This window comes from Eucyclogobius newberryi, unplaced genomic scaffold (assembly GCF_026437365.1).
Source record: "Eucyclogobius newberryi isolate DKJ021-1_F unplaced genomic scaffold, fEucNew1.0.hap1 SCAF_20, whole genome shotgun sequence".
In the NCBI taxonomy this organism is placed as follows: Eukaryota; Metazoa; Chordata; class Actinopteri; order Gobiiformes; family Gobiidae; genus Eucyclogobius; species Eucyclogobius newberryi.
In genome coordinates, this window is record NW_027315835.1 from 13,814,647 (window position 1) to 13,827,062 (window position 12,416).

The 12,416-nt window shown below is 38.5% G+C and overlaps 1 protein-coding gene across 2 annotated transcripts in view; it reads left to right on the forward strand.

Annotated features, from left to right (window-relative positions):
• The window catches only part of vti1a (vesicle transport through interaction with t-SNAREs 1A), a 74,483-nt gene extending 62,990 nt beyond the window's left edge, over window positions 1-11,493 (forward strand). For both annotated transcript variants that reach the window (XM_072456675.1, XM_072456676.1), the window contains 2 exons: window positions 7,645-7,715; window positions 11,420-11,493. In XM_072456675.1, coding sequence (XP_072312776.1) covers window positions 7,645-7,715; window positions 11,420-11,485 — 137 coding nt within the window. In that variant the 3' untranslated portion in view covers window positions 11,486-11,493. The remainder of the gene's footprint in view (window positions 1-7,644; window positions 7,716-11,419) is intronic.
• The last annotated feature ends 923 nt before the right edge of the window (window positions 11,494-12,416 follow it).

Below are 12,416 nucleotides of genomic sequence, written 5' to 3' on the forward strand. Positions count from 1 at the left end.
AGGAGGGATATTTTGTGGCGGAATGATGAATAGGGCGAGTTGAGTGGCCGACGAACGGAGATCTGTCTTAATCAGAAGTGATTTGTCAGAACAGGAGCTCTGCGGGGTCAGGGCGCAGGCGATGAATAATACACAGGCTTGGAGCGGTGAAGAAAGGGCCCAGAAATGTGGCCTGACTGCCCAGTGCCGCTCATACATGCAAGAGCCGGGACGGAGCAGGACGGGGTGGAGTTGTACCACCTCGCACATGAAACGGCAGGACTTGAGATTTAACGTGATGAAGGCCAAGCTGCTGAAACGTGGCCTCTGCACTTCACCTGGAAACAAATCCTGATGGTTCCAGTAAGACATTGTGTGTGTTTATTTCAACTGCTGCTCACAACGACATAATATTAAAGGTGCATTTATGTAACACTCTGGTGGGGGGACCGGCATTTGCTTTTCTTCATGGAGATGCCTGTAAGCTGACAGGGCTGTAGTCCTTTTGAAGTTTATTTGATGAATTGGTCGATTGAGTTCCTAACTGGAGATATCATCATTTAACGCTCCTCCTGCTTCTTTCCATTGAAATTCTCTTTTAGCTGTAATATTCCATTAAAATGTTCTATCTGCACGGCGAATGCTCCGGCGTATGGTTTTATTTTCATGGAATTATGTAAAAAGGTACATAGTGTGCCTAATGGTCAATAAATCATGGGTTTGATCTACCTTTTCACAGTGCCTTTCTGTATACATAGTTATTATTGTAACTTCTACGTGTAGTTTGTGTCCGTGTTGGGTCATAGAGGTAGGAGTTTTCAAAGCTAGCAACACACACACCGACTGATCGATGCAAAGGGTGACCAAGAAATGATTTAGTCAATTTACTGCAGCCCTTGTTACAGGTCAGATCTCTGGAGAGGTAATCCAGCTCACAGTAAGATTGCATTACACCTTTAATTGAATAAATGCAATATACTGTGGACATAATTAATGCTGTATTGTGGGAAATTCCAGGCAAAACAATAACATCTCCTTGGATACCAGCATGTGGCGGATTCCCCTCCAGAAAAGTTACATAGTGCACCTTTAACTTCCTAAACATTAGACAAATTAACATCTAGCCAATTAAAGTGAATTTATTGCTGTTTGCTGCTCTTTTTATTGTGCTAATGGCATATAATATTTGGGGTAATTTGTTTGAGTAAATGGCTGATTTGATACATTGAGGTACTTTATGCCTTCGTTATATAGAAAGTACATTCAGAAATCAAATACCACACATGTATTCTACTGTTTTTCTATTCGTGGGTTTCAGCTTCCTGTTTACCTTTCAAAATATATTGTTTTTTGGTTTTAAATGGTTAATTGCTATGGCAACGGTCCCAATTTCTCATCATTCTAAAGTTCACGAATAGTTTAAAAACCTGTTTAATTTTCAAAATTTTTCTGTTGGTGGAATCAATTCATTAGAAATACAATTTAAATAGATGACAGATATTACCAAATTGTGTTCCCTGTTACATAAGATATGAATGTAATACATAAAACATGGAATATATTTTTATGCTAATTGTAATAACTTTGCAGTACAGTGTAGTCTTTCAATATATAACACAGGTTGCACAGAATTTCACTTTTCGGGCTAATGCAACTCTTTTTGTCAAAGCGTCAGCCTTTCTTTCTGCCAGATTCCTGATTAACATTCGACACAGTTGGTTGTTATCATAAGGAAGCTGTCATAACACTTGGCGGGCCCCTGGATGCCACGCTCGGCCCCTTGTGACCTAGCAGTTGGCACCTCTTTATTTCTGATGGAGAAGGAGCTAGCCTCATGGCCTGTGGGCTCAGCATTACAAATACGTCCCAGCGCGGGTACAACTTTGATGGAGGTGATGAAAGTGTGTCACTAGGCACTTGTAGACTTGGAAAAAAAAAGAATAACTCCTCCAGAAGTGTACAAAGATTGGCAACTTTATTCACCAGAGAGTTGCTGACATATGCTGCGCAGTGCGGAGAGAGAAAGCTAATGCTCCAGCTAACTTCCCATAGTTTTCCCTGGAGTTTTTGCTTGCTGTTTGTTGAAGATACAAGTGTGTGTGGTAACCTTCAAAAAGTGCTTAATGAAAAGGACAGGGCCTCAGAGCACACCGCAGCCAGGCCGTGTTCCCTTTCAGCTCCAGGGACAGACACAGGAAAATAAAAAGCAGAATAAAGCGGACATAGGAGAAGAAGGGAAAAGGTCTCGGACGGTTTGTAGCTGCCCCGACACAGCTTGTGTAAAATGCATGATGTGTCCAATTAAATGTAGAGAAAGTTGAAGGTTGAGGTGATTTTATACTGAAAAAGGCATTGTCTACTTCCTGGGTAGTGTTGTCCCTGGCCACACTGGGCACTATATGAAGTCTAAAGTTTCACTTAATTATGAATGACGACTTACTGTATGTGTATTGATCAGGGCATTTGACAAGGGCGAGCAGTAACTGGCGTTTCTTCATTTGTGGTGTATCGGATTATTGTGGACGGTGGCGTAGTGGGAAGTACTGGAGTTTGCATGTTCTATCCGTGTCTGTTTGCTCCTGTCAAGATGATAGTGTGGAGTCATGGCTGCCACAGTAAATTACATTCTCAGAGTTGGTAGGATTTTTTTTTATTTGTCTTTAAATTTGCATAATGACTATGTATAATAATGATATACATAATGACCTGCCTTTTTTGTCATCAGTTTTGAGTAGTCAGGATCCTTTACTTATACATTTTGGAGTTATCAATTCACACAAGCTCGTATTATTTAATTGTGCCGTTTCAAGATTTATAGTTATACAATTGATTACTCTTAGATCCTTAGATTAATTTTCCTGTTTGAACTCTATTTACTAAGTCCAAGAACTGGCTTTAGTTTTGAACATTGAGCCACTATTGTAGCCGTTATTAAAGAGTTTTGAATTAACATTGAATTAATTCTAATCAAGGTGTGTAATGTAAATCTCTATCCTGACACGTTTGTACATTGGCAGCAGAAGTTGAGCAGAGCCTGTGTAGATCTGGTGTGAGTCTAATATAATGAAATAATGGGCTTGTTAAATGGACCTTTGGGGACGGCAATCTTTAACCAGTGAGTCAGAGCAAGGCCTCGGGGCCAGCCTGATTTTAATTGTTAATAGGCGTTTAAACTGGAGGGGAATATTTCACACCCTAACGAGCAACAAGTCAGAGCATTAACAGTTAATTATTTCTGCTCCGACATCATCTTTATCAATGGGATTTAGCAGTTTGAAAATGTGGCTCATATTAACCCGCTGCTAATTACAGTGTTTTAATCATGAAATCATATGAATATTTTTCACTTCACTACATTCCACTGTTTCAATCACACATAAAGGCCTTTTGTTTTTGTTTCTAATGTAGGACTCAACACGTTTTCTTTCCTAATAAAGACCTAATAAAGTTTTCCACACCCCAGTGAAAAGCACAGCTTAAACAAGATGAATGGAAATGCAGATACGTGCCAAACAATGAGTAATGTCGGGAGGATGTATAATAAAGACAATAAATGCAGCACAAGTCCGTGGGGAGTTGAGGCGCTGATGGTCCGGAGCGGGGCGGGGAATGACACCAGACTTTGTTCAACATACATGGACCCTAATGACCGCACGACCAAGCAAAATATTCATCTTAACAAGCCGTCACCAAAGTTTGCCTCCAAGAAACTATTTGTTCCCTTCACTTTTTGGGCGCCATTATAAAAGCCATTTGTAAAATGTTACTGCTGCTTTTAGTTGTCTGCTTTAAATGGTGATGGCTATATTTTTGTTGTTTTTTGAGTTTAGTGACAAATGACAAATGAGCATATAACAGTATTACAGTATGTAGAGCTTATGATATCACAATCTTTATATTTTAAATGTTTTATCTGAATACATGTTGTTGGCAGTAGTTGAAGAGGCCATAGAATACAAAAAATTATGTTACTTTAAATACTTTTTTTTCTTGCCCTGTAATGCAGTTAAGATGTATACGGCCGATGTCGAGAAAATGTGTCAATATTTGGTTTCAATTATTTTTAACAGACTAATGATTAATAACAGAACAATTTAAATAGAGCAGTCAGGCCGTGCTGCCCGGTGGTCGAGTGGTTAAGACTCAGCACACATATGCCAGGCTTTGCTGCATGTCCTCCCTTCTCTCTCATCCCACAATTCACGCTATCTTTCCTGTCTAATAAAGCCTATGGACCAAAAATCTTCAAAATATAAAATGCAATGATATCGTTTGTTTACACAATCATCCAATACATTCCGTTAGTTGTTATTATTTATTAGTAAAAAGATCATTTGTGAACTTTACTCCAACTTAAAATCGATTTGTGGCCCTTTCGTTTGGTATTAAGATTGAAATATTGGTTAATATATTACATACACTGACAACAGCAGTAAACTAAATATCGGATATTGGTATCAGCTCAAAAAATCCATATCTGACCATCCCTATCCTGTTTGTGCTCACTTTAATTAGTCTTATCTAGCCAGCCATTCTTTTGTCAATATTACAACTTGCAAGTAGTGATCGTTTCTTTATTGAAAACGACTTGCCTGTCCTTAAGAGAACTTACTCTCCTCACCATCCATCAGCGTTTGGTGTAGGATAGCAGTATTTTCTCCACTCCTCATCCATGTTTTCACCTTTTTACAAACCTTTCCAATAATGCACTCCCCATCAAAAACCGTGTGCTGCTCCAGCGCTTGTCACAGTCATTTATTTAAAAGAAAGGCCTGCTCTGACAGAGACGGATAGACGCGTTTATTTGTCTGTTTAACATGAGATGCCACGTCTCCTCTCACTGAGCGTGCGGTGAGCAGCGGGGGTCTGCAGGGGTGTTTCTTACTGTTATTAATACCTACTCTCAGTCCTTTAATCTGCCCTATTTGTCACATGTTACTGTCTGACTGCACTCTCTAATCTGGGGATCCTTCATACGTCGCAGGCGAAGATGAGGAAATAATGAGAGCAAGAGGAACAAGACATGGTGTTGAAACTAGAACATAATAGTCGAACATACTTTCTAATTACATTGTTGAGTGATGTATACTGCAAATATTGAAAACGGGGGAACCATGAGATGTCAAAATGATGTCAAAGTAATACAATTCAAAGCTTTTTATGGGGGAGATATGTTCAAAAAATGATTTAAAAAAAAATAATAATAAAATAAAATAATAATTCTGCACTTTTGTGGTAACATTTAGTAATTGTTCACTGGATTTATAAGATAAGATAAGATAAGATAATCCTTTATTGTCCCACATGGGGAAATTTCATTGGTGCAACGCAGTTAGATACAGAGGTAGATACAGAAGAACAGATCACTTATAGGAAGTCTGAAAAACAGACTTCCTATAAGTGATCTTATATAGAACTTTTCAAGATTCCCAAAGTACTTTATATTGCATTATTCATTCCTTCTATACTTGGCAATGTGGGTGTCTTGCCTAAGGACACAATGCCAATGCTGCCTCCCTGCCTTTCCAGATCATTTACTTTACACACATTTTGCTTATTTCCAGCTGGACCTTTACAGGCACAGTTTAGCACATTTCTGATGGAATGCCACTTGACAATCATCATCAGGGTCGTTTTTGTCAATATTTGCCACACCTAATGCAATTATTAGATTGAGTAACAACATTAATTCAAATAATACATTTTATATTGCTTATATATATTAAGTGTTGCTCACTAAAATCTTTTGCATATTTCTTCAACCTTATTTTAAGTTCTTATTGTATAATATGCGGTTCAGTAAGTTCAGAAAATACTGACGATTCATACAAATAAAATATAAGAATTGCATCATTTAATATGTTCTAGACAATGTCTGTCTTCTCGTTATTGAAATAACATGCTAGAAATAACATACAATAAACTTACAAAATAACATACAACCAATAAAATTGTTATGGTCTAATTGCTTTCACATTTTTATGAGCTTTTGAAACATTATTTATATTTTCAGTCTTCCCTTTATTATGAATTTGAGCTATAAATGCAGCAGCGTACAGTAGTTCATTTGACACTGGTGCCACCTTTTGTACTTCCTGCTCCGTTCCTGTCCCGTCTCTCTCTTGTTCAGCTGCAGCTGGAGCCTCCTGAACAGACGCTCAGCACGTGGGCCTTTGGTGTGCGGCACCTGTGTAGTGTAATACAGTCAGCCCGCGCGTTGTTTATTTCGGATTTGTTTGGTGCTTGAAAGCCCGTCTTTGATCCATGTAAAGATTCTTCACTTGGTTTCTTTTGTTTTTTTTTCCTACCCAATTCAATCTGTGCATCCCTCATTTTTAAAAGCTCTGATAACTGTATTTTTACTTGGGAGTTATTTTTTGTTTTGTCTCCCAACCCAAGGGACAGCAAATTGACAGAGACCAGTGATGAGCTTGTCAGGGCTGCTATGTTTTCTAATGTGTTTACAGCTTCAACTGACGAGTGTGTTTAAAAAGAGTGACTTAATGAATATTGCATCGGTTGAAGGGACGCCACAGGAAGCCGGTCCAAAGGTGCAGCTGTTTTGTGGCTATTTATTTCACCAATTTTGAGAAGCTTCAAGAAGTGGTTAACTCTGGTGTAGCGCTAACTGTCACTGATGTGAGTCGACTGTGCCGCTAGGGAACAAAGGGCTGCAAATTGACACGACGTAGAAGAAACAGAAAATGGTATTTTAGAGGTGGAACAGACTACTACTGGGTCTGCTACACTGTTCATTGTTATTGGGCAAAACACTTAACATACATATCCCACTCTGCTTATGTGAGCTTATGATGATTTTGTATATTTTTTTTTAAACATCGTATTGTATAGAATATAAAAATAGTGATTCATTCGTAGTATCTTACTCAATGCAAATTATACATATTCAATACCTGTTCTTACTATGGCAGAAGGACTAAGATCATTTGACTCTAATAAAGTTTTTTTTTTTTTTTTTATCTTCTCTTAAAACCAGAGCTGGGTAGTACTTGGTTACATTTACTCTTGAGTAATTTGGTGACAGCACTCCTACTTAGGGATGTCATGATTAATCGTGGTTGTTGAGGTCACAATATGACTGAAAAATGATAATCGTGACCAATCATGACCAGAAGCAAAATTAAATATTTTTGGGTCAATATACAGCCCAAAAAATAGACTTACCGGTAAATGTAAAGAACTTTTTTATCCGGCTGTTTTTGTCAGCTCTAACTTTACTTTGTCTTTCATAAAGTTAACTTTTGTAAAGCTGGTCACAAACGTGGGGAACAGTAACATATTAGACCATTGAACTGAAAGAAAATTCAAGATTTCACTTTAGTTTGGTCACGGTCTAAATAATCGTGAATCATTTTTAAATTGTGATGTATTTTTCCCCAATCATCGTAACACTAAAATTGTATATTGTGACATCCCTACTCTTACTTGAGTAAATATTTTTTTTTGCATTTGTGCATTTGATGTTTTGTAAGATTTCAAATACATTTATGTCAGAACCTACTTTTTACTCAACTTGATTAATATGATTTAGTTGTAAACGTTACTCTTTTGGCTACTCTACTCACTCCTGCTTAAAACCCTGAAATAAAATGTGCCTCTAAAAGACTGAATGTTAAGCATCTCCAAATGTCCTGTGTGTTCCAGAACAAGTGGGTCAGGAGATCTTGGGTAACCTGCACAGCGACCGTGAGAAGATCCAGAGAGCCAGAGAGCGGGTGAGTAACCACAACCACCTGTCCAGCTCTGCTCACAAGTGTCTGACAGACCAGCCAGGTGCTAAAATGCGCTCTCTAAAATGCAACTCTGCGCTCGGTGTATACGCAGCCAATGGGCGTCCTCACACAAACAAATATGTGTCAGCAAAATGTTATTTATGCAGGCGTGTTATTATTTCGAGAGAATGATTCAGAAATGAAATCATCCTACGCCTTTCACTACCACCACCACCACAATGTCTTCATCTGGAGTCAACTTCTCTTCTCAGCAGTCCTTCCCAGTTTACAGTTTTACTATTCGCCTCCCCCAAACCCTGACCGCTGCCCCCTCCGCGCTGATGTCCCGGACAGACAGACAGACAGACAGGTGGACAGAGACAGGAGAGAGGATGGGGTTCCACGCAGAATGCTTAAAGATCGCAACATGGCAGTGGGCGATTTCAAAGCAAATCAAACGTCTCCTTTCAAAACGGTGCGCGGTGAGTCGTCAGACAAGACGCTGTTGCCTTTCCTCTTTTTCCCTGGAGTCTTCTAGGCACACACGTATGAGCTTAGAGGGAAGGAAATGGGCTTAAAAGGACAAGGGTTCATCTTTTTCTAATTTATTTCTTGGTTTGGTTTTACACCAGTGACAGTTTGCTAAGAAATGTTGACAAAAAACATATATTTAAGATAAATGTACAGAAAATTGAACTGAACTCAATACACACAATACCATATAAAATACAGGGATAATTTACACAAGGAACACATTTTATCCACCAGTTTAAAGAAACCCCTGTATGTTATTTTTCGAGCCAAAAAAAATAAAATAAAAAGCATGTTTTTTGTTTTTATTTTGGATGTTGAAAAATGAAAAATATTGTGTAAATTAGACTTACTTTTGTCACATTTGAATCACCTTCTCCAACCAGGAAGTCAAATTATAAACCTAATTAGTATTAAACTAGCAAAACAATATATCATTTTTATGTAAATATGAAATATAATTATGCCATCTACCGTACATTTTTAGTTAAGACTATTCTTAACCTTCATATGAACTTTAAGCCATGTAAAGAAAACCTTATGTATAGAGAGAGAGGTAAGAGTCTGAAACTGCAGTAAGTTCCGATAGTGTTCTTTGTACACACACAGCAGAGACACAGGAGTGGAGCTCAGCGGGAGTCTGCCCTGTTGTGATGCTTTTATGACACAGTTAGACACAGTTTTACGGGGTCAAAGCACTTTTCTGTGAGCTGTGTGAACTGAGAGGACTTCTGTAGTGTATCTCCAAACATATCTAAAGAGCTAATGTTTTGGGCTCTTGATCCCAATTTTAAAGACGCGCAAAGATACTAACATTTTAGAGGGGTCAAGCTTCAGAGATAAAAACCGGAGTAAATTAAGGTGGAACAGTACAAGATAATAGTTCATGAATTGGGGCAACACATCAAACTGGACTGTTGAACTAAAGCTTTAGCTGTGCAGTATGGCAAAAAGCACACAAACAAACAATCATCAAAAAGAAATAAGAACAATATTTTCAGTAATAAATCCGAGACTTCTAGTTTTAGTGGAATTGAACAAAAACACAACAAAATATTCTTCCAAAGTCTGCTCTCTGATCTAAACTACGTCTTTTACTGACAGATGAATGACTGCTAACCCTAACCCAAGCTGATCGTTGACCGTTTGACATTTTAATCTTGATTCAGTTTAAATTTTATTAACTAACTGAACCTCTCTTTGTATGTCAATAACTAACAACAAAATACATTCCAAACATAGATAAACAAAAACTGCAGATAGTAAGTTAAGCATGAAGTTTAGTGTCTTACTGTAGCAAGTTTTAGCTCAGTTTTACTTTGATTCCTCCATAAACATATCGCTCTCAATTTATCTTCAGGTTTGAACTACTGCAGTAAAAAAAGAAGAAAGTAATACATGTTCCATGATTTGACCTTATTGCAATATTGAGACATAATTGTTTGGTGTAAGATCTTCAGTGTCTCCGTAGAACTTTTGAACATGCATTAAAATAACACTGCAAGATCTTTATTAATTGTTTTTATTTTGTATTCATTAACACACGACACATTAATCTTATATCCCACTTGAATGGCTCCCTCTCCAGTCGCATCTCTTTTTAGGTTAAGCAGGCGGTTGGCGCGTCGAGGCGAGCAGAGAGGCAAATGAAAAGACTGAATGATTCAGAGGGATGTATTTTGGGCAAAGTGTCTGGGGGACAGATCTGTGAGCAGAGGCCGACATCAGGCCTCCTCTGCAGGACTTGTTGTCTTTGCCAGAGGGCCCAAACCCCGGGACCCCCACCTCCTCGCCCCGGACCACATGGATCTTTGGCTCTCGCAACCTGTGGTACTGCAGGTACTGCAGCGCCCACCGCCAGAGGGAAAGAAGGCAGGAGAGTGAGGTGGAACGGAGAGGAAGACTGAAGTGGCAGTGTACAGTAGTGGAGTGGGAATTTACACGTGAGACGTGATTTTACAGCTCTGAACTTAACAGTAAAACTTTCAAGATATTTCTGTTGTATTCTCTAGTATTGTCTAGGGCTGAAACTACATCATGGATTAATCACAACTTGAAAAATGAGGAACTAATCGACTAAGCATTATCTGAACTATACCCAGACACCAAAACATGCCATGTGCTGAGAGAAGAGGTTTTATGACTCTGTACATGTTTAGATATGTGTTATTCTTGCATTGTCTTCTAGTATTTGATGAAAACATATGTTTCTATATATACTCCATCAGGATGACCTCAAGGAGCTTAGTTTAGTTTATTAAAAATGTCATATTGATGGCCCTTTCGCAATCCATTCAACTAATCAAAATAGTTATCTATATATTTTTTTTACCATAACCAAAAGCAATAACTTAATTTGTCTAGATATCTAGAACCATAAAACGGATTCATAAATTCAGTTTGATAATTCTGTTTCAGGACCCAGCTCTTTGATAATAAACAATTACAATTTTACTAATACAGGTTTTCCATTGCAGAGAGGTTATTTGTCTTTGTACCCAGTGCTAATGTCAGAAGGGCCCTTTACAAAATTGTACTTTTCAAAGCTAGAACCTAAAAAACAATAACTTAGTGGTCTGATTTTCAGCTGTTTATTAAGTGACATCATTAACACTTCTATGGCAGTGATGAGCACAAGTGAAGTCCTTGCTGACTCCAGAGGGAAACTTTCTTTGCCCAAACTCACATCATTCCCTGAAAAATGCGACTACAGGTAGACGTCTATTGCATCTTGCTCCACGCATCGTCAGCACTTTTCCTCCTCAAGGCACAAGTGAAAGCAGAGAGCAAAAGAGAGAGAGAATATTAGAAAAGAAAATACCCCAAGATCCAACATTAGCTTTGAATAGGTGCAATGCTTATTCCAAGTGCTCCTTCAAGGACTCCCTGAGCTTGTAATGGACGCCAGAGGGAAGGACCTTGGCACTCCTGTTTCCGAGGTTTGGCTTTGTGTAGAAGTGTCAAAAGTCATTACTTGAATAAAGCAGGCATTGGTTACTGACGAGACCATGAAACAGAATAGGTCTATTCAAAGAGTGACTAGAGGACAGTGTAAATCAGTGCCTTAGAGGTGTTGAGTTTAATTGCGGTTTGAAAAATAAATAATATGTCCTTTTAAAAAATAATGATTTGTTTAAGATTCATAGTAAGGACTTGTTTCTGTGCTTTTGTTCCAGCTGAGAGAAACGGATGCCAACCTGGGGAAGAGTTCTCGCATCCTGACTAGCATGCTCAGAAGGTAAGAGTCAGGTAGGGAGCCACTTTCTCCTCTTCCGTTGTTTGGATCACACACGTCTGCATGTCTTTTATGCAAACTTCTTCCATTTTAACACTGTAGGACATACGTAGTTTCTTGTGGAAGTTGCTCAAATAATCCAATAGGAATTTAAAGCAGCGCTCAATGAATCTAGCTTTTCAGACGCCAAATATGGCGCTTGGGCTTTTGGTAGCTGAAGGGTGTGTTTGCTTATGTGCCAAACCTCTATAAGCTAAAAGGGGAGCTAAAGCTGAAAGAATTTGACTTTTGCATCTTACATAGTCACTAAAGAAACGGCGCATTTTCACCAACAAGCGCAAAATCTGAGGCGGTGGAACTACAATGATGCATTGATTTATCACAACTACAATCGTGGTAGTATCCTTTTTGCACAGGATACCTGCTGCAATTTTGCAGCAATAGAGAATTTTATTGTGATTTTGAGAGCTTTAAAAGGACCCACTTCCAAAGAAATGTGTTGTTTTCAAAGCAGCTGTAGTAAAAAATAAAACTCTTCACCTGTGACACTGTAGACCTGAACCAGAACGTTTCACAACAGCGGTCCATCAAAGTCGTCTTTCATGTGTCTGCTCCACATATTTAAAATCCTAAAAAGCGGATTAGCCGGGTCTAATCGGGGTGTAACAGGTGCGCACGTCTTCCTGCGTGTATCGCCGTGATCCGTCATCCCGCCTCAAAGCCCAAACTTCTCCCCGATAAACCAGCGCTGGTTAACCTTCATTTTTACAGTTTATTGCAGTTTAGCGCCTGGATTGATAAATGAGGCCCTAAGTGTAGTCTGACAGTAAACAGATCCACATAATTAAGATGTGCTCTTTTTTTTATGGATATGTAAAATGGCAACAGCAAACCTTATGAGACTTTACTCATGTTGTGGTGATTTTTTAATTATTTTA